This window comes from Bombyx mori, chromosome 11 (genome assembly GCF_030269925.1).
Source record: "Bombyx mori chromosome 11, ASM3026992v2".
Lineage (NCBI taxonomy): Eukaryota > Metazoa > Arthropoda > Insecta > Lepidoptera > Bombycidae > Bombyx > Bombyx mori.
Window position 1 is genome coordinate 5542127 of NC_085117.1, and position 22778 is coordinate 5564904.

At 42.7% G+C, this 22778-nt stretch overlaps 1 protein-coding gene across 3 annotated transcripts in view; it reads left to right on the plus strand.

Moving 5' to 3' along the window:
- LOC101739911 (Kv channel-interacting protein 4) overlaps positions 1-22778 on the plus strand; it is a 36185-nt gene that overhangs the window by 7910 nt on the left and 5497 nt on the right. For all 3 annotated transcript variants that reach the window (XM_021346687.3, XM_038014109.2, XM_062671065.1), the window contains exons 3-5: positions 19097-19221; positions 19293-19362; positions 20275-20345. In XM_021346687.3, coding sequence (XP_021202362.1) covers positions 19097-19221; positions 19293-19362; positions 20275-20345 — 266 coding nt within the window. The remainder of the gene's footprint in view (positions 1-19096; positions 19222-19292; positions 19363-20274; positions 20346-22778) is intronic.

Consider the following 22778-nt stretch of genomic DNA (forward strand, 5'->3'; position numbering starts at 1 on the left):
CTCAAATTTGTATGCAGTTGGAACAGCGCCCCTAGCGGCAAACGTACGCAAAAGTTCCAACTCCATACAAATTTTAGTTAATTTTTGCGCGATCGAGATCTTTAACAAAATTCGAACTAGGCACACCGAGTCACCAAAATTAAATTAACATTAGAATTCACGGTTAAATGCGGTAACAAAGTAATTGAGGTTTGTTGAAGGATCCCACAACTAGTATAAAAATATATTTGAGACTTTGATGTCTCAAGGTCTCAAGGAAGCTTGCGTCGTTCAGCAGCAGTGTGCTCGCTGTCTAACTAGTCGTTGTATGTGTGTGTGTGTGTGTGTGTGTGTGTGTGTGTGTGTGTGTGAGTGTGTGTGTGTGTGTGTGTGTGTGTGTGGTCTCGTGCGAAAGAGCCCGCGGGGTAGTGACATGGATCACCTGAGCTATCTTCAAATAGTCGGCGATTCTAAAATATCTCAGAACCACGCGATAATCGCGCGCCTTTTCTTACTATATCTTTCTAAAGTAAGCGTCATAGAAGGATTGATTTATCATGATTAGAATTAACACGCATATCTATCTATATATATATAAAAATGAATTGCTGTTCGTTAGTCTCGCTAAAACTCGAGAACGGCTGGACCGATTTGGCTAATTTTGGTTTTGAATTATATGTGGAAGTTCAGGGAAGGTTTAAACGGTAGATAAATATGAAAATGGTCGGAATTAAATAAAAATAACAATTATGTTTTCCCTTTGATGTGTCCCCCGTCGGACGGATTCGTTTTGTTTGTTTTAAGTTTATTTTAGACAAAAGTTTAGATCTTTTATTTATCGATTGAGGCACTACGAAGTCTGCCGGGTCAACTAGTATATAATACATCTTATGAGTGAGTGAAAATATGAGTAAAAGTGCAACAAGAAAGATTTTAGGTCTGCGCTCTGACACAAACTGTAAACCGATGGAAGTTAGATTGCGTGAGGTCCAGAATAATCAAAATTTATTGGAATTTGTTTATAGTGTTTTGAAAATCAATCACGGCAAACGTAGCTGTATAAATGAGAGGTACAGTGGCCCCCCGACCGCTGACCGAGTGCCTCTCTGTGCCGGGACACGCGCTCCACACCCCTCGCACACCCCACCCTCCTGTTGGTTAAATTATAATAATTATTGATTTGAGTTCTTGAAACAAAATGAAGTGAGCCAGTGGTCGGCGTTTCACGGCTCATCGGCACCCCGACTACGGACGGCTCTGCCGCGAAATGCTTAGTCCAAACATTAGTATAAGAATAGTATTTATTATCTTGCCTTGACGAGGTAAGACGAGTAAGCGTTTTTGAAACAAGGCTATAAAAATATATGTTAAAAAATGCCTCTCTTTCAATAAATTAGTGATCGCCCTTTGGTCGAAATTTGACCATAATTGATTGAAATTATAAGTTTGAACATTGTTATGGTTCTATTTTCACATTTGGTATCCATTATAATCATTATTCTGTAATCACAGATTTCGCCAACACTACACTTTAGACAAATAATATTAAAGACAAACAATATTAATCTACATATTCTCAATTTGACCACAGACTTTAAACAATAAACAAAGATTATATGTGTGTGTAGGTATGTCAAATACATGTTAGTGTGTGTAATGTTTTTTTAATGATTTAATGTATCTAATCATCTTATAATCTTATAATATATCTTAATCAGCATATAATCATCTTTTCTAAAATCTTCTATAATATAATTAAAAATTAATTCACACTTTTTTACGCTTTTCTCACTTATCCGTCTTCGCTATCTTCCTTCTCTCTGTCATTCTCTTTTCCCTTTCTTACCGTTTCCTCTCACACACATCTTAACGCTCTTTTAATACTTTCCGTTCTTACCAATCCAATATTCATATATCTACCGATAATTAATACACCTTGTCTATCAACTAGGGACAATAACAAACACAAAACGACCCCCCCGGGCCCCGCACCACCGCCCCCCGCCCGCCCGCGTCACTCGGCGTCGCAAGATGGCGGCCGGAGTCGTATTAAATTCCCGCGAACCTACGATTTATTACCCGCAGACTTGAGCCACAGTTTATTACACACAGTCGATCAATGTCATGTAGTTTCGGTATAAAAGCTAATCTTAAACAAATTGGTTGTCTCGGAGACGCGAGTTCGCGTGACATCTGGGGGGTTTATTTTATTAACGCTGAACAAAACACAACCTGGGCGGTGACAGGGCATGTCTGAGGGTCTACTGAATGAAGCGCTCGTAGGTTCCGCTCTGATCAGTACGACAAGCCTTTCATAGCTCGCTTTTGTGAACTCATTTGCTAATCTGCTGGGTGTGCGGGTAAGGTCCAACGCGGAACTGGAGTTTACTCTTCAAGTACAATTGTTTATGAACCTATCGAGGAGTGCAATGCTATTTGGTTTGCGACATTTTTAGAACATTACAGAGGAGCCATTCAAAGCTAACGTTTTGGAAGAAATATCATAATTAAAAAACTTCTTCAGGTATTTGAATGGAGTAAACTTAATTGAAGTTCAATTAAAACATCGAATTGTTCATAGTAATACCAAATCAAACGAACCTATAATTACAAAAATAAATGTCGCTAAAACAAAGCCTTTCATCCCTCGATATAATAAGTTAAGGATGTAAATAAACGCTTATCTCATATTATTTAAAGCATGTATAATAAATAATAACATGTATATTTTGTCATCTATCATCAGATGCTTATATTAAGTAAAGTTATTTAATTTTAAAACGTGTTGTGCCTCGCTAACAGAGTTAATTAAAAATCGTAAATATGTAAAAAATCTTAAATATCTTATTATTCAGGTTGTCTATTAAATCAATGCTATCTGTGCCAAAAGAGTAATGTCGAGTAGAACATAGATTAAACTACTTGAGAGTCCGTGCGGGTAGGTACCACCACCCTGCCTATTTCTGCCGTGAAGCAGTAATGCGTTTCGGTTTGAAAGGTGGGGCAGCCGTAGTAACTATACTTGAGACCTTAGAACTTATATCTCAAGTTGGGTGGCGCATTTACGTTGTAGATGTCTATGGGTTCCAGTAACCACTTAACACCAGGTGGGCTGTGAGCTCGTCCACCCACCTAAGCAATAAAATAAAATAAAAGTAGATGAGGGGACTTGGGCCGAAACAATTGAACACAACACATCAAGCGTTGAAGTGTTAGGTCCAATTATTCTAATTTTATGAAAAAAAATGAAACGTTACCTATATATTTTAAGTGCGTAACAAATTGTCGTAGCGGGATTTTATGTCGTTGACATAGACAGGCCACACAACAGGCGGGTACCCTGGTCCTAATGAAATACGTACTTGACTAATGTTCACGATTGACTTACACGGTGAAGGAATAGCATCGTGTAATAAAAATCAAACCCGTAAAGGACAATGCCCATTTTGTATGGGCGTTTGGGCCTCTAAAAAAAGTTGTCCTGTCATGATGGTTTTAACTTAATTTGATAGACAAAGAAATATCGTTTCATATTCAGAAAACGATTTTTATATTCTCACCCAGGTTTAAGAGAAATCTGTTTTTTTCTGCAGCTAAAATTAAGTTGTTAATTGTTTTCTTCGAAATCAATAATCGCTCTCATAATTATTTACAGTATTAAATAAGTTAATTGTGGTTAATGTTGCTAGAAATAAGCCCTTACGTACATTTTATTATTATTATATCCTCATATTAATAATAAAATGAAATGAAAATCCGGAAGCCGGCAACGATATTGTTGTTGTTGTTTTTAAATTCACCAATAAGCAGGCAAAGAGCGTAGCCTATACAGCCTAGTCTGTCGAAGTTATATATTTTTTATGTCAATAAAAAGCCGGTGTATCTCTTTTTATTGCTTTTTGGGAGTTTTGACGTCAACTCGACGAATACCACATTGACTGAGCATGAGTTTACGCAGACCTTTTATACACAATATTACAAATACAATTAATACAAATTAACAATAAACTATTAAAAAAACATTAAAATAAAACTTCAAGTGACGCTTCACTCGGGTTGCTGCCAAAACTCTCTGATCATATTATATATAATAAGAATAGAGTAATGGTAGGCCATTGAGATTTTTACTAATGGAATCATTAATATCTAAAAATATTAAATAAAATAATTCATGGTTTTAAGTAATAATTATCATTACAATATATAAATATTGAATTGAACAAAAATAAACTAAAAAGTCTGTGAATTATAACCATTAGCTTTTTATTTGTTGTTCAAGTCACAGACAACTCTTTCGTTTGGCAGCATATAGGTTTACTATAAGGCTGTATGGACTAACAAGCCCTTTGCCTATTGACGAATTTAAAAACTATGGCACTAAGTTTTGGGATGTTATCAAATATGTAATTTATTTTTTTGTAAAACAATACCTGGGCGAAAGAAATGTTGGTACATAAACTAAACAACGTAAAAAAATAAGGCATAGTTTTTCAAGTACAAATAGTTTAGACATAAAGTTGGCCCACTTTTGGGCATTGTCCTTTTGATTTGCATAATTACTGATGGTAGGATGTCTTGTGAGTCCGCAGGGGTAGATACCAGTAATGCGTTTCAGTTTGAAGGACAGCGCAGCCGTTGTAACTATATTGAGACCTTAGAACTCATATCATGCGGTGGGTGGCCGCATTTACGTTGTAGATGTCTATAGGCTCCGGTAACCACTTAATAACAGGGGGCTGTGAGCTCGTCCACACATATAAGCAATAAAAACAAAATTGAGTGTATTTACCGCTTCAAATACTCTGTGTGTAAGAACGTTAGGTTTCTTGAATCATAACAATTTGTCATTGACGAACAAAAGTATGAAAAACATTTGTTTTTTTGACAACCGTACGCTGAAACAAGAAAACAAGTGACCTGGTGTTATTACAAAAGAATTTCTAGTGTTATTGGAACGAAGTTTCTTGTGGGACGATGCGGAGGGGTACCTTAGCCGGAAAAAAACGTCCGTAACGTAAGATTTTTATTAGTAATGTACACAGTGTACGACTTAACTTTTTTATAACGCACAAAAAATAACATATTTTTTTATCATTCATAGACCAGATCTCAGAGCGTTCGTTTGCGCAATACACTTACTCTTATGCAAACAACCGTGAATGAAGTGTACCACAATAAGTTCGCACGTTACCGAATGACCGTGGGTTGTTGCGAAACCTCCAGTTTTATATTCTTTATACCTCGAATAGAACTTAAAATTAATGTTTTTATAATAAGGAACTTCGTTCCTATCCGGTGTCCCAAGACACCACACATCTTTTTTAATGTGATTACTTGGTATTTGTTGAAATATGAGGACGTAAATTGAAATAGCAAAATTGTTTTTCATCAAGCGGATCACACTATAGGTAGTCAAGTAGCGATCAATGTGCGCTCTGTTCCTCCTGATCCATTAACGGTGCTTTTAGGTACCTCAAGCACCGGTCATCGTTCTTGTCGAACCCTTCGCTTGCGACGAAGGGCTCGACGAGTAAATTAACCCACAAACACAGCCCACTGAGTTTCTCGCCGTTTCTTCTCAGTGGGTCGTGTTTCCGATGTGGTGGTAGATTCTGCGAAGCACGGCTCTTGCTAGGGTTCGTGTTAGCAACGTCGTCAGGTTTGAGCCTCGTGAGCTCACCTACTAGTTAAGGTTACGCGGAAATAGCCTCTCAGCTGAGGTAGGAAAAAAAGTGCGCTGTGTAATTAATATTGTAATAAATCCCTTTATTGAGTTTAAGACAAAGTCTCGCGTAGTTTCTCATCAGTATTAACCAAATGAAGATAGATGGTTTAGTTTAGATAATTACAAATATCATGAACCACATTGTAAGTAAAGAGCAAGCGACTGTCCTTTTTTTTCATAATTCTTAATTTTTGTAAAAAACATACATTTTGTTAGTAATTTAAAAAATAACACATTTAATACCTGACTCGATTTATTATAATTTTTTATGAGTCTTTCCTAAATACCTGCTGAAAAGGCTATTACTAGCATAACTAGCAGTCCCTCGATCTTGATAATATGTAGACACGGACCACAGCCTGTATTCGTTTCCAATTTCCATCAACGAAAGTATATTATTAGAAATCACAAAAAGCTAAAAAAGCTAATGATTCTTTTATATTTATTGCTCTGGTAGGCAGACGGGCGTACGGCCCACCTGATGGTGAGTGGTTACCGTCGCCCATGGACGTCAGCAACGCCAGGGGCAGAGCCGAACCGCTGCCTGCCGTTAAGAACTCTCCACATGTCATCTCATCTAGTCATCATCTCTAGAGCCGGATGGAATCTAGTAAACTTATTTTTTTTTGCACAATATCCTGCTGCCAGGGTAATGAAAGTGGCGCTGAGAGAATCAGCAGGGCACACATGATATCGTCTCAGTAACAATTGGGATAAGATCGCCTGCTGGCACACATGTATCGTCTAAGTAAACTTGCTCCGAACAAACATCTCGAATTACACATCAAAACCATCTTGTGATCTTTGCGACCTATTCAAACAAACTGAACATTAGCTTCTATGAAACAAAAACAAAGATGAGGGGTGCCGCACCCATCAGGCCGTAGACGGTTTAAGAACGTCTAGATGTTTCTAATCTAATCTAATCTTTAAGGATGTTTAGCCAACATACCCGCGACATTCATCATGGTAAATGGTGGAGGCGGATTAGTAAGAGGTTCAGTTGCCTGTAACAGAGCTGGTCCTGTGCCCCGTGAGGCCACGCCACGTTGTCTAGCAACATTTACCAGTGTAAGAGTCTCCTCTCTGGATGCTGCATTTTTTTAATACGCTTTTATTAGCTTAAGACGTATGTATGTTAGTATGTAACGGAATCTTTGAACATGATTTTGACCCCCTTCAAAACGTCGAATTAACTCGAAATTCTGTATACTTATTAAGGTAATTAATAGTTATTAAAAAAAAATGACATTCAACTAAAAAATTAAAAATAAATAATAGTTTAAAAAAACTAACAAAATACGATTTTATGGGGTGTATGGTATCAGTAGTTCTAAATATTTTATGAACAGATATGAGTAGAAGGGTTATTTTGATAATATCCTGAAAAGCACCCCACGCTTTTTTTACAATAAAATCATTTTTTCTTACACTATTTTTAATTCAAATTTATTAAAATTTATTTTCTACTTTTTTAGTTGGATTTTCTATAAAAGCGTATTTTGTTAGTTTTTTTAAACTATTATTTATTCTCCAAGAAGTGATCTTCGTAAAATATAATCATGATACTGTTAGATATTATTTTTAATGATCCTACGTGTATCTGTTCTCTACGAAGTGGGTTGTTATTTATTGTAGCAAATATGTTCTATCTGACTTGTGGAAATATTTGTGATTGACGTTAATTTTATCAGGAATCTTTAGTAAAGCGACGCTTTTTTTTTATTGCTTAGATGGGTGGACGAGCCTCACAGCCCACCTAGTGTTAAGTGGTTACTGGAGCCCATAGACATCTATCACGTAAATGCGCCACCCACCTTAAGATATAAGTTCTAAGGTCTCAAGTATAGTTACAACGGCTGCCCCACCCTTCAAGCCGAAACGCATTACTGCTTCACGGCAGAAATAGGCAGGGTGGTGGTACCTACCCGCGCGGGCTCACAAGAGGTCCTACCACCAGTAAAACGACCCTGTATGTTTTGAGAATAAGTTTTCAAGAAGAAATTCCTCATCAAGCAAGTATTGCGCGAGTTATTCGCCATTACCCACAACTCGCCTAACTACTGACCTCCGAATAGTTGGAGTCGGTCCGTGGTCCGCAGCAAGAATGTCCGAGCGGCGACCCTTCTCGACGAACTTTAATACACGTCTATAGTTTGTACATCGAGTTTGTTTATGGATAACGAGCCCATAGACATCACCACGCGAAGCCTGCTTTGTTGTACTGTGCTGATACCACCAGGGCAGACTTCACCCAGTTCAAAGGGCTTCCAGAAATCTCAATGAAATTTCCAGTACGGTGTTTCATTGGACCGTGGACCGCTCACTGAGCCGTGAGTAAATTCGTTGAGGTCGACGACTCAATTATGAGGTCTATGTATAAGGAAAAGTCGCGTGTCACGCCAGTGTTTAGAGATTCAGTATATATTAGTGCGGGCTGTACAACAGACTGTAGTTCGCAGTGTTACAGTTTTGATTTATACACAAAGTTTGACATCAAAGCTTCGAGCTTTATCGATTGTAAGTTTCGGGGCGGAGAGCTTACCGGGGAATACCGGGACAACTATTGTTTTTGCTATTGTACAGTACAGTTCGTGGGGGGATGCCAGCCGTCTCTCTACAGTTGGATTCTGTTTTTGTAACTATCTTAATGTAATAGTGAGGGATTAAAAAAATGTGTGCGTGTACTAGTGTACACACGTAAGAAGTGAAACATTAATGCTATCCCTACTCCGTTGGAGAAAGTGAAAGTACTCTTCGTCTGAACCAACCGTGGTAGGGGCAAGAAAAAGATGGCGCGTAACGGAAAAATGTGACGCGTAACCGAAAAATGTGACGGTAAATTTTTTTCCAACGCCGATAAAGAAGTTTCACTTCAAAAATGTTTGGGGATTAAGCGACTTTTTTATAACTTTGCAGGAGAGCTATTTAAAGCTTTAAGCATTTGGAAAAAAATATGCTAGCAAAATAACTTCTTCAGTTATTTTAATGGGGTAAACTCAATCGAAGTTCAATTAAAAACGTTGAGCTGCTGATGGTGATACCAAATAAAACTGACCTTTAATTACAAAGATAAATTTCGCTTAAGCCAAATACCTTTTCACCCCTTTATATAATCTTAAGTTGTTGATGTCCATGTTGAATTTTATGTTATTTTGGTTATTTAAAAACAAGGCACTTTAACAAATAGTGTAAAAAGCATGTGTCCTTTTCCTCTGAGACGCTGGTAACGGGGGTCTGATCAGAGACGCCCGTCCCCCGTGACCGCGGGGACTAGTGTTCCAAACGTCACAAAGAGCAAACTGTCCGCCACCCACGAGGCGAACAGACGTAAAAGTATGATGACTCTGGACAGCAGCAGCCGTCCGTGTGCTCACATCTCCGCGCTCGCTCGCCGTGAGTCCAACAAACACGCCTCACAGCATGAGGTCGGACCACCGTCTGCCGTAACAATGCTCCGTGCCCCGAACATTCTAGAACACAACCAGAATGTTGAAGGAACGTTCTCGTCACAGCGTCACAGTTCCTATTCAAGTCTCGATATCTTCCGACTGGAGTTTTACGTGAAGCTCTCCTCAAGTCAGTTTTCTACATTACGTTTTGATTTTGAGCCGCTTGGCATCTGTGAGCGCCTCTGCTAGACGTGGCTTTTTTATTTTATTGCTTAGATGGGTGGAAGAGCTCACAGCCCACCTGGTGTTAAGTGATTACTGAAGCCAATAGACATTTACAACGTAAGTGCGCCACCCACCTTGAGATGTAAGTTCTAAGGTCTCAGTATAGTTATAACGGATGCCCCACCTTTCAAGCCGAAACGCATTACTGCTTCACGGCAGAAATAGGCGGGGTGATGGTACCTACCCGTGCGGACTCACAAGAGGTCCTACCACCAGTAATTACGCAAATTATAATTTTGCAGCGCTAGATACCAATGCACCGGACGTCTTATCCTTTAGGCCACGACGAGTTGTTGCTCGGTTTCTTCTAACAAATCAACCGAAGTCTGACCAAATTCTCACTGTTCAACTGATACACTTCATTCCATGTCATCTCGTCTCGGTTCACTGAAGCGGACACAAACTTCATCTCATTCCTCTTCGTTTGTCATATAACAGAACATTTATGTATCTAATATATAAAATTCTCGTGTCACAATGTTCGTTCCCATACTCCTCCGAAACCGCTTGACCGATTCTCATGAAATTTTTTATGCATATTCAGTAAGCCTGAGAATCGGCTACTATCTATTTTTCATACCCCTAAGTGATTAGGGTTGTCCACCCCTATCATATTTTTTTTTATTTGGACTTTTTTTTTTGTTATACTGAGGTATTATGTGGTTGAATGAGGTTTTGTTATTTTTATTATATATTCCCTCATAGTTCACAGCGCTACATGCCTCTTTCACTCATTTACCACATCCTTACACACTTACAATAAGTTAGTTTTTTTTTTCTACACTAGAAATTCCCTAGAAATCTTATATATGGCAAAACAATGTTTGCCGGGTCAGCTAGTTTTATTATAAACACGTCGTCGATTGTGATATTTACAAAAAGATGTGTAGTGTCGTGGAACACCGGATAGAAACGAAGTTCCTGATTATAAAAATATTAAATTTACGTTCTATTCGAGGTATAAAGAAAATAATTATTCGGGTATACATTTTTTTATTATGATTTTTTATTGATAAAAATAAAAATAAAACTACTTTACAAAGTTATCAACTTTATTTTATTCACAATGATTTATAAAAAATATATAATAATAATATACGAAGAAACAGCTATTTATATGATTAATAATAATAACCGTCTTCACGTAGACTATACATAAGACACTGTATAGCCATCATACTAAGACTATACATAAATAATAAAAATCTTACGTTACGGACGTTTTTTCCCGGTTAGGGTACCCCTCCGCATCGTCCCATGAGGAACTTCGTTCCAAAAAGAAAAAGTACAGTTTTCTCGTTAAAATGCCGGGAATTTGTTTTAGCTTTAACGAGCTAGCCGGAAAAAGAACATCTAAGACAATGCGTGTCTGTTACACTTACGCCACTGGCAATAAACGTGTCGGTCCACTGAGGAGCCCTGAGTTGACCGCATGAAGCGCCGGTCACGCGACGCGGAACTCAGTGTGCTTAGTGCGAGTATCTTAACGTTCTCGATAGCGTAAAAGTTAACGCAATTTTGTATGCAGTTAGAACAGCGCCCCTAGCGGCAAACGTACGCAAACGATCCCATTCCATACAAAAATATGAGGTAACTTTTACGCTCTCGAGAACGTTAAAAAACTCGCACTAAGCAAACTGCTTACGAATGTCTCCTATAAATGAATGTGTCCTATACACGGATGTCACGCTCACCTCGATCTGCAGACGGAAAACGAACTGTGCATTAAGTAAATATCTGGGGATGAAAGGTTATCCGGTTTCAGCGACATTTATCTTTGTAATTAAAGGTCCGTTTTATTTGGTATCAGCATCAACAGTTCGATGTTTTAATTGAACTTCAATTAAGTTTAACTCATTCAAATATCTGAAGAAGATTTTTTGTTATTATGTTTTTTCTTAAACTTTAAATGGTTCTGTTGTAAAGTTGCAAAAATGTCGCTTAAGCCAAATAGCCCTCGATATCTATACTTCTATACTAACATTATAAAGAGAAAAGTTTTGTTTGTTTGTATTGAATAGGCTCAGAAACTACTAAACCGATTTGAAAAATTATTTCACTGTTTGGAAGCTACACTATTCTCGAGTGACATAGGCTATAATCTGTTTTGAAAAAAAAAGGGATCCTTACTAAAACTCCAATAATGTAACCCAAGGTGTATAAAAATTACCTTAAATATTCTTTACATCGCGTGCCCTGCGAAAACTATTGATGATAGAATAAAATAATGTACTACGACTTTGTAGAACACATTATTATTTACAAAAAGTGTCGCAACAGCATATGTCTAACTATTATAGTTTTGCCGCAATAAGTTCTCTTTTATTTAAAAAAAATAAATCAACGTCAAATATCGTTGTAATTTTTGCTAAAGTCCCGAGCGGTGTCGGAGCGGGCCGCTAGTGTTATATAGTTTCGTTAACACTTTCAAGTGATTCTCAGACGACAGAGATTAATGTAGCTTTACATTTGGTGCAAACTACATCCACACCCGCCGTCCCAGACCCGCCCCACCCCACCTCCCCGATGTTAACTCGACACTGGACCTTGGGTTTTATTGAGATATGATGAGGAATGAGGATTGATTCACATCGTACGGACCGACGGCGGCCGAAGTTCTTTGTGACGTTTTATGATATCCTAGACGATGACCGGTTTTTGTTGTTGATAAATTGTGTTTTTTAGTAGGTAATTATATTTAAATACGATTACACATTGATAAAATGATGAAATATTCCAAGATCTTTTAGGCATTTTTAAGTGAACACGTAAGTTAAAAAGACACAAATATAAATAAACAATTCATTTTCTTGGTCTAACCTTAAACCAAACACTCATTGGCTTCGGGTGGCTTAACAGCGCCATCTGCTGAAATAGCTTTAGTGTTATTGTGTCTTTAAAGCAGTTAGTTGAAAAATAGTACTATTATTCGCCAATAGATGTCGGGAAGAGTCATAAAGTTGATTATCAATAAAGTTGATTATTGAAAACACGAATACATTTTCTAACACAACATTTTCTGAAAATAAATCGTAGCTAAATCGATTTATCGCCCCCGAAATTCACTGTATACTAAATTTTATAAAACTCGTTGGAGCCGTTTCCGAGATTCAGATTATATATATTATTTATACAAGAATTGCTCGTTTAAAGGTATAAGATAACAGTTTGTTTGATATTATCTGTGCAGTCTCTGTGCTATACAGACGCGTCACAGTGTCAGAACAGATCAAAGCGAGTGTCGCGCGAGTCACTCGACACTCAGCCGACACTCGGCGCCGGGTCTACTCACAGCGCACGCTCTTAATTAGAGTTCGCTTCGTCTTAGTTCAGCTAAACAAAAAGTCGTGTATGACCGGACATTCTCCTGCTTGGGTAGGTTTGCAGGCAAATAGCACTAGATCTAATCTCTTTCTTTCTGTATTCACACTATTAACGATAAGTGAGTATTCAAGGCGGTTGCTTGAGCTGATGCCGCGCCAAGACTTCAGCGACGAGTGACGTTTAGACACGTGCGCCTCATGTCGTGCTTGTCCACAACTACACTAGTAGTTTTGCATCCCCAGTTCGATAGATGGCCCCACTATCTTCGCGCCATCATATAATTTTTTGTGTGGGTCCGGGCGTTGTTCAAAGACAGCGGTGTGTGCCGAAGCGTAGAACAATTTATTAATTTAGATTTTTTTGCATTAACACGACTTGTTTTCTGGTATCAGAAGCAGAATTTTTTAAACATAAAATATTTTTCGTAAATACATACCTACCTGTCAATAGATGGCAGCACATGTATTTGTAATCAGATAATATAAAATCAATTTAAATAGCTGTGCTATGAGTGTAAAATGCTTTCGTTCATTTACTTCCTTTGTTTGTTTCGTATTAAATAGCACTCGCAGTTAAAGAATCCTTTTAGTCTCGCTTCGGGGCTGATACATAATTTTTTTCTCACAAAGATACCTATTGAATGATCGCACCAGTTTGATTAAGGTCTATACCACGTTTTGATGTTATCATTTACCCGGATTCTACCTACCGGGTCACCATCTAACTTGTCTATGACGTACTTCGTCCCGCCGGTCTGATGATGCATAGAAAGAGCCTTCAGACTGCGTATTGGAACGAAGTTCCTTATGGGATGATGCGGAGGGGTACTCTAACCGGGAAAAAACGTCCGTAATGTAAGATTTTTATTAGTAATGCACACAGTGTACGGCTTAACTTTGTAATAACGTACAAAAAATAACATATTTTTTTATTATTCATTGACCACGATCTCAGAGCATTCGTTTGCGCAATACACTAACTTTTTCATTCCGATAGAGGCACCCGTCACGTGCGGACGTGCTCATCGACCACTCGATCGCCCGGTCTTTGTTCGCCCGGCTTTTGTTAGCCCGGCCATTGTTCGCGCGGCCTGTGTTCGTGGTACATATGCCGACTAAGTGCTCTTTCTGGAAGTTTTTATTTGTTTTGTTTCCTTTTGTTGTTTCTGTGTTCGTGGTACATCTGCCGACAAACTGTTTTCCTGGAAGTGTTTAATTGTTCTGTTTCTTTTTGTTATTTCCGTTTGGTTGTGTTTTTTCTTTGTCCTGAAGTAATCGTGCCGCATCGCCACCTGTGTTCAATAGAACCGCTCAGGTCCGAGAAGTTGGGGCCTCGCCGCAAGGCGAGTGTTTTCAAGACCCGGGGCCGCCCCACCTGGGCACTCAGCGATCATGGACGCTGTATTCGCGGAATTCCTCCGACTTCGCCACCCACAGCTCGCCTCAGAGTTTCTGGCCTTCAAGGCCGATCACACCGCGAGCCCTCTCGTGGACTCCGCCGAGCTCGCTGCTCCTGCGTCGCCTGTACCTGCGTGCAAAGCTTCTGCATCGAGCACCGCAGCCTCCGTCGTGCCTGCCGTTCCCGCGTCGCCTATACTGGCGAGTAAAACTGCTGCGTCGTCCGCCGTGGCCACCGTTCCAGCAGCGCGATCATCCGCAGCCTCCGTCGTGCCCTCCAAAACACCTGCTCGTAGGTCACCTGCGCCCGCCTCCTCGTCCTCCGACTCTGACTCGGAGATGGAGGTCGACCTCGCTCCCGCCTCATCGACGGATGGATTCACCCTGGTACAAAAGGGTAAGAAGCGTGCCGCGGAGTCTCGAGCTCCCGCGGCCGCTAAAATTAGCAAAGCCGCGAACGCGTCGCGCCCCCGCCCTCAGACTCCCGTTGCGCCTCCAGCCCGTGCCACTCCGTCGCCGCGTCCGGTGGCACAAAATAAAACCCAGACCCCTCCCCCGGTAATCCTCCAAGAGAAGGCAGCTTGGGATCGAGTTTCCCTGGCCCTTAAGGCCAAAAATATCAACTTCACGAATGCCCGTAACCTCGCGAACGGCATTCAAATTAAGGTTCGAACACCCGACGACCATAGGGCCCTCTCTTCTTACCTCCGTAAGGAGCGTATAAGTTTCCACACGTATACGCTCCAGGAGGAGCGCGAACTCCGTGCCGTCATACGTGGCATCCCTAAAGAGTTGGATGCCGAGCTAGTCAAGGCTGACCTTCTCGAACAAGGCCTACCGGTTAACTCCGTACACCGCATGCACACAGGTCGCGGAAGGGAGCCATATAACATGGTTCTCGTCGCCCTCCAGCCTTCCCCCGAGGGTAAGCAAATATTTAACATCCGAACGGTCTGTAGCCTTTCCGGAATCGCCGTCGAAGCCCCACACAAGAAAGGCACACCTAGCCAGTGCCATAACTGCCAATTATACGGGCATTCTTCCCGTAACTGTCACGCGCGACCCCGATGCGTCAAGTGTTTAGGAGATCACGCCACGGCCCTCTGCACTCGCGATCAAAAAACCGCGACGGAACCGCCTAGCTGCGTCCTGTGTCGTACACAGGGTCACCCCGCAAATTACCGCGGATGCCCCCGAGCCCCGAAAATAAATCGCCGCGTCGCCCGCCAAAACCGCCTCCGAGCTTCCGGCCCAGACATCAAAGCCTCGGCACCCTCTGTGTCGCAGGCTAAGCCAGCGTTCGTTCCGGCGCCGGTGCCCAGTGTCTCGGCTTGGGCGAAACCGCTGCCGTACACGAACACGGTTACAACTCCCTCCTCCGCAATTCGTCCCGCCCCCGCAACTCGTCCCTCTCCCGCGACTTGCCCTCCGACCGCGTCCGACAATCTCGCTTTAGCGATCGACTTCTTTCAGTCGATCAACTTTGAGCGCGTTAACGCTTTGGGCGACGCCATTCGCGCTGCCTCCACTGCACAACACTTTATCGCCGTTGTGCAAGAATACGCCGACGTATACGCGTCATTAAATACGTACGTCCTCCCCTCACTCCGCCGGTAATCAATGGCGTATATAAGTAGAATAAAGCCCCTATCCGTAACGATAGGATTTTTTAACGCTTACGGTCTCGCAAATCAACGTGATCAGGTTTCTGACTTTTTGCGTGACCATCAAATTGATATCTTTTTAGTGCAGGAGACCCTACTTAAGCCCGCGCGCCGTGACCCTAAAATCGCGAACTATAACATGGTCAGGAACGACAGGCTCTCTGCTCGTGGTGGTGGTACCGTCATTTACTATAGAAGAGCCCTGCATTGCGTCCCGCTCGATCCTCCCGCGCTCGCTAATATCGAAGCATCAGTGTGCCGAATCTCACTGACGGGACACGCGCCGATCGTTATCGCGTCCGTTTATCTTCCACCGGATAAGATCGTTCTAAGCAGTGATATCGAGGCGCTGCTCGGCATGGGGAGCTCTGTCATTCTGGCGGGCGACCTAAATTGTAAACACATCAGGTGGAACTCACACACCACAACCCCGAATGGCAGGCGGCTTGACGCGTTAGTCGATGATCTCGCCTTCGATATCGTCGCTCCGCTAACACCGACTCACTACCCGCTAAATATCGCGCATCGCCCGGATATACTCGACATAGCGTTATTAAAAAACGTAACTCTGAGCTTACACTCGATCGAAGTAGTTTCAGAGTTAGATTCAGACCACCGTCCCGTCGTTATGAAGCTCGGTCGCGCTCCCGACTCCGTTCCCGTCACGAGGACTGTGGTGGATTGGCACACGCTGGGCATCAGCCTGGCTGAATCTGATCCACCATCCCTCCCGTTTAACCCGGACTCTACACCGTCTCCTCAGGATACCGCTGAAGCCATAGACATCTTAACGTCACACATCACCTCAACATTAGATAGATCATCGAAACAAGTTGTAGCGGAGGACTTCCTTCACCGCTTCAAATTGTCCGATGATATTAGGGAACTCCTTAGAGCTAAGAACGCCTCGATACGCGCCTACGACAGGTATCCTACCGCGGAAAATCGTATTCGAATGCGTGCCCTACAACGCGACGTAAAGTCTCGCATCGCCGAAGTCCGAGATGCCAGATGGTCTGATTTCTTAGAAGGACTCGCGCCCTCCCAAAGGTCTTACTACCGCTTAGCTCGTACTCTCAAATCGGATACGGTAGTAACTATGCCCCCCCTCGTAGGCCCCTCAGGCCAACTCGCGGCGTTTGATGATGACGAAAAAGCAGAGTTGCTGGCCGATACATTGCAAACCCAGTGCACGCCCAGCACTCAATCCGTGGACCCTGTTCATGTAGAATTAGTAGACAGTGAGGTAGAACGCAGAGTCTCCTTGCCACCCTCGGATGCGTTACCACCCGTCACCCCGATGGAAGTTAAAGACTTGATCAAAGACCTACGTCCTCGCAAGGCTCCCGGTTCCGACGGTATATCCAACCGCGTTATTAAACTTCTACCCGTCCAACTCATCGTGATGTTGGCATCTATTTTTAATGCCGCTATGGCGAACTGTATCTTTCCCGCGGTGTGGAAAGAAGCGGACGTTATCGGCATACATAAACCCGGTAAACCAAAAAATCATCCGACGAGCTACCGCCCGATTAGCCTCCTCATGTCTCTAGGCAAACTGTATGAGCGTCTGCTCTACAAACGCCTCAGAGACTTCGTCTCATCCAAGGGCATTCTCATCGATGAACAATTCGGATTCCGCACAAATCACTCATGCGTTCAGCAGGTGCACCGCCTCACGGAGCACATTCTTGTGGGGCTTAATCGGCCAAAACCGTTATACACGGGAGCTCTCTTCTTTGACGTCGCAAAAGCGTTCGACAAAGTCTGGCACAACGGTTTGATTTTCAAACTATTCAACATGGGTGTGCCGGATAGTCTCGTGCTCATCATACGGGACTTCTTGTCGAACCGCTCTTTTCGATATCGAGTCGAGGGAACCCGCTCCTCCCCACGACCTCTCACAGCTGGAGTCCCGCAAGGCTCTGTCCTTTCACCCCTCCTATTTAGCTTATTCGTTAACGATATTCCCCGGTCGCCGCCGACCCATTTAGCTTTATTCGCCGACGACACGACTGTTTACTATTCCAGTAGAAACAAGTCCCTAATCGCGAAGAAGCTTCAGAGCGCAGCCCTAGCCCTAGGACAGTGGTTCCGAAAATGGCGCATAGACATCAACCCAGCGAAAAGTACTGCGGTGCTATTTCAGAGGGGAAGCTCCACACGGATTTCCTCCCGTATTAGGAGGAGGAATCTCACACCCCCGATTACTCTCTTTAGTCAATCAATACCCTGGGCCAGGAAGGTCAAGTACCTGGGCGTTACCCTGGACGCATCGATGACATTCCGCCCGCATATAAAATCAGTCCGTGACCGTGCCGCGTTTATTCTCGGTAGACTCTACCCCATGATCTGTAAGCGGAGTAAAATGTCCCTTCGGAACAAGGTGACACTTTACAAAACTTGCATAAGGCCCGTCATGACTTACGCGAGTGTGGTGTTCGCTCACGCGGCCCGCACACACATAGACACCCTCCAATCCCTACAATCCCGCTTTTGCAGGTTAGCTGTCGGGGCTCCGTGGTTCATGAGGAACGTTGACCTACACGACGACCTGGGCCTCGAATCAATTCGGAAATACATGAAGTCAGCGTCGGAACGATACTTCGATAAGGCTATGCGTCATGATAATCGCCTTATCGTAGCCGCCGCTGACTACTCCCCAAATCCTGATCATGCAGGAGCCAGTCACCGTCGACGCCCTAGACACGTCCTTACGGATCCATCAGATCCAATAACCTTTGCATTAGATGCCTTCAGCTCTAATACTAGGGGCAGGCTTAGGGACCCCGGTAACCGTACTCGTCGAACTCGACAAAGAGGTCGACGTGCAACCTAACCCATGCATCAGCCCGCTGAGTTTCTCGCCGGATCTTCTCAGCGGGTCGCGATTCCGATCCGGTAGTAGATTCATTCGCGAAACAATTGCTCTTGAGTTGTTAGGTCTCCTTCGGAGGCGCTCGGGCAGTTGTTAGCAAATCCCACCCCTCCTGGCTGAGCCTTTGCTCGCCCACCTGTCCTGGTGAAACTGGAAAGGCCTTCGGGCCACCAGTAATCCTTCAATCATAAAAAAAAAAAAAAAAAAAAACACTAACTTTTATGCAAGCAACCGTGAATGAAGTGTACCACAATAAGTACGCACATTACTGAATGACCGTGGGTTGTTGCGAAACCTCCAGTTTTATTTTCTTTATACCTCGAATAGAACTTAAAAATAATATTTTTGTAATAAGGAACTTCGTTCCTATCCGGTGTCCCACGACACCACACATTTTTTTATCATTGCGTTACGTTGCGGTTTTCAATACGAGTTCGTTCGTTTGTCTACAGCGGAGGAGGAGTACCCGGAGGCCGCGCTGCCGACCCGCCACCGGCCGGAGGCTCTCAGCGCCCTCGCGCGGTCCAGCCGCTTCACCACGCACGAGATCAAGCTCATGTACCGCGGGTTCAAACAGGTTTCTGCTGCCACCATACCAGTGTGCTCACGGCTGTGTGTGTGTGTGAGTGTTTGCTCGGTTGGTTGCAGGAGTGTCCGTCGGGGGCAGTGGACGAGGAAGCCTTCAAGAACATATTCTGTCAGTTCTTCCCGCTCGGCGGTGAGTTCTGTTTCATGCAAATTATATTTTTACTCATTAAGTATATCTTTATTATTTGAAGTCGTTTAAGTTACTGGTGGTAGGACCTCTTGTGAGTCCGCCCGGGTAGGTATTACCACCCTGCCTATTTCTGCCGTGAAGCAGTAATGCGTTTCGGTTTAAAGGGCGGGGCAGCCGTTGTAACTATACTGAGACCTTAGAACTGATATCTCAAGGTGGGTACATCGTAGATGTCTATGGGCTCCAGTAACCACATAACATCAGGTGGACTGTGAGCTCGTCCACCCAACTAAGCAATAAAAAAAAAGTTAAAAAATAAAGAATATCGTAAAATCTATCTCTAATTGGCCAAGTTTAGGAGCTAGCCTCCTATATGACTTACATTATTGGGACCGAGCGTTATCAACCCACTTAGTGCTAAGTGGTTACAAGATCGTATAGCCGCCACCAATACCTGGCGGTATTGAGAAATAAGAAGAACCAGAGCACACGAGGTCTTATGTAGGGACGAACTGTTATAACCGTGTACTGAACTCTAAGTGGATGACAAAGCCCTCGGTCATACATTTCGGTATCTATGCGTTGTCAGCAGTTTCATGAGTAAGGTCACAAATAGCTCGCGATTCACTCAGTCTATTCTCAGCACTCACGTCGATCGGTTGCTTAAGGGTCCCCTCCTCATTGTAATATATAATAATAATAATATATAAATAACACAATAAACTTTATTTTAATTAAATACAATTTCTTTTTTAAAACGACCTCGGAGAGGGACCCCATAACAGAACGAAGACTTATAATACGGATCGCTCGATGGAGGGTGGTTACCGTCGCCGCATACTAGCGCAGCGCGCCGATCGCAGGCCGTGAGTGCTGCGCCACCTCACGCAGCCGCCTGTGCCTTGTCGACAGACGCCACGCAGTACGCGCACTACGTCTTCAACACGATCAAGCACAAGCAGAGCGGGAGGGTCAACTTCGAGGTGAGTGCCGGAGACGAGATGTAGCTGAACCTGTACATCAGCCAAGCTGCTCTGTCCTCCTGCGAACGAGGACAAGAGGACACCGAGAAATTGACGGGCTTCCTGGTCCGACAGTATGATAATGAGTTAATGGTTATAGAAGTAGTTGAAACTGTCTGCGTTTACAAATTTATAATATAATTCCGCTATAACATATATATTCTGTCCCATTGCCCCCCCCCCCCCCCCCCTCCGCACCCCGGCCGGTGCCGAACGCGTTCGAACATTCCCGAAGTATCTCCTTTAACCTTCAACTCACCACGGCGTCAGCTCCCGTCCAAATATTTTATTACCGTCGCACTGTTTCTAAATTAAAGTGAATTATCGATGTGCACACTGTGTTCTGCCGCGTTAAAAAAGAGTCGCCCAGTAAAAATATCAGTTCCAGTGTGTTTGTTTTGGAACTATATAGACATCGATGGCACAATTGAATGTTACAACTAACGCCATCTATTGGCGATGTTCAAATAAAACTCAGCACATTCCTCGCCGGTCCCGGTGGGCAGCACGGTCCAGATCCAGTTACATAAATTGGCCCAAAACGTTCCCTCGACCAAATAGTCTGATGAGTCTTATTGCGAGAGCGAGAAAAGTTTATTTGTGCGTTAGGTGCGAGCGAGACAGCGCTAGACCGCCCGGCGCCGGGCCCCGCTGCACGCGACTGTACATTTCCTTCGCGTTACACTTAAACGACTTTTGTTTGCGAATATCTTTTGAAGGAAAACATTCAATTTGCATGTAAGACTTGCGAGTGTTTGATGTAGTTTATTTTTATTTTTTTATTCTGTTGAATAAAGTAGTCCACAGTCCGACTTGTGATGGGACATCACGCATAAGCATCAAATAAGCAATTCCGGTGTAGCCATGGACACGGTTATTGACAGTGCCGCCCGCACTCACTAATATTTGTTTGGAGTTGGAACGTTTGCCGCTAGGAGCGCTGTACCAACTGCATACAAATTTGAGTTAACTTTTACGCTATCGAGAACGCTAAAAACTCGCACTAAGCACACAGCCCGTGGTCTCCTGTCCCGAGCGCGCTACGTATTCTACAACACACATTACACACGAATAGCGTGTCGGTGTGAGCTCATCGTCTTTGAGACCTCGGCTTCATGCTCCAAGGTCGAGTTCCAACCCTTGTTGTGGCCTACGGTCTCCGATAGTGTCTCCAAGTGGATAGTGACCTCGATCGATTACAACAATTGTACGAAACATTCGCGCAGCCTCAACTACCTGTTTATCATCTATTCACCACAACATCTATTGTGTGCCCGCTCCATTGTGCCGTAAGTGATACTTCAGTAAATTACTCACAATGGCGTACACAACAGGAAGGGTATGCACGCTCGCACTGGAGCGCCCTCTCGCGCGTTAATAAATTAAATATTAAAAATATATATTATGTTGATCGTGAATTGAAGAAAGCGACTTCATTTATAACTTGTGACATCTGGCGGCGAAAAGATCAAACTGCTTATAAATTCGAGTTAAACTGGGGACTTTAGAAAATGCACTTACGATTACTAGTGACATCTAGTGGAGAATAGAGGAAACCACACGTTTAACAAGCACCTTTGAGTATACTGCTAATAATGACGTATAAAGGTGAGATGTTAATTATTAAATGATTTGAAATTAATACGTAGCAATTGTGTTCTTAGACTATTGTTTTGTTTAACACAATAGCGACTGTTCACAATGAGAATTGGCATGTAATATCGTTATAATGATGTAATATATAATTAGTTTGATCGATAACTTTAAGCACACGTAACCGACTATGGTTACATTAATAAGAGCTGTTATTGACTTTTATTTTATTTATTAAGCAATCTTAATCAGGTCGGGTAGAAAGCTTCGATAGGGTTTAACTAGCGCCATTTAGTGGTGACTTTTAAAACATAATTATTTTTTCTTGTGTCGTCAACCGTGGCCTACAGTGTGAGCCGGATCTAACGTACTATAATTTTTTTATTTTTTTTTTATTGCTTAGATGGTTGGACGAGCTCACAGCCCACATGGTGTTAAGTGGTTACTGGAGCCCATAGACATCTACAACGTAAATGCGCCACCCACCTTGAGATATAAGTTGTAAGGTCTCAGTATAGTTACAACGGCTGCCCCACCCTTCAAACCGAAACGCATTACTGCTTCACGGAAGAAATAGGCAGGTCGGTGGTACCTACCCGCGCGGACTCACAACAGGTCCTACCACCAGTAATTACGCAAATTATAATTTTGCGGGTTTCACTTTTATTACACGATGTTATTCCTTCACCGTGGAAGTCAATCGTGAACATTTGTTGAGTACGTATTTCATTAGAAAAATTGGTACCCGCCTGCGGGATTCGAACACCGGTGCATCGCTTCAACACGAATGCTCCGGACGTC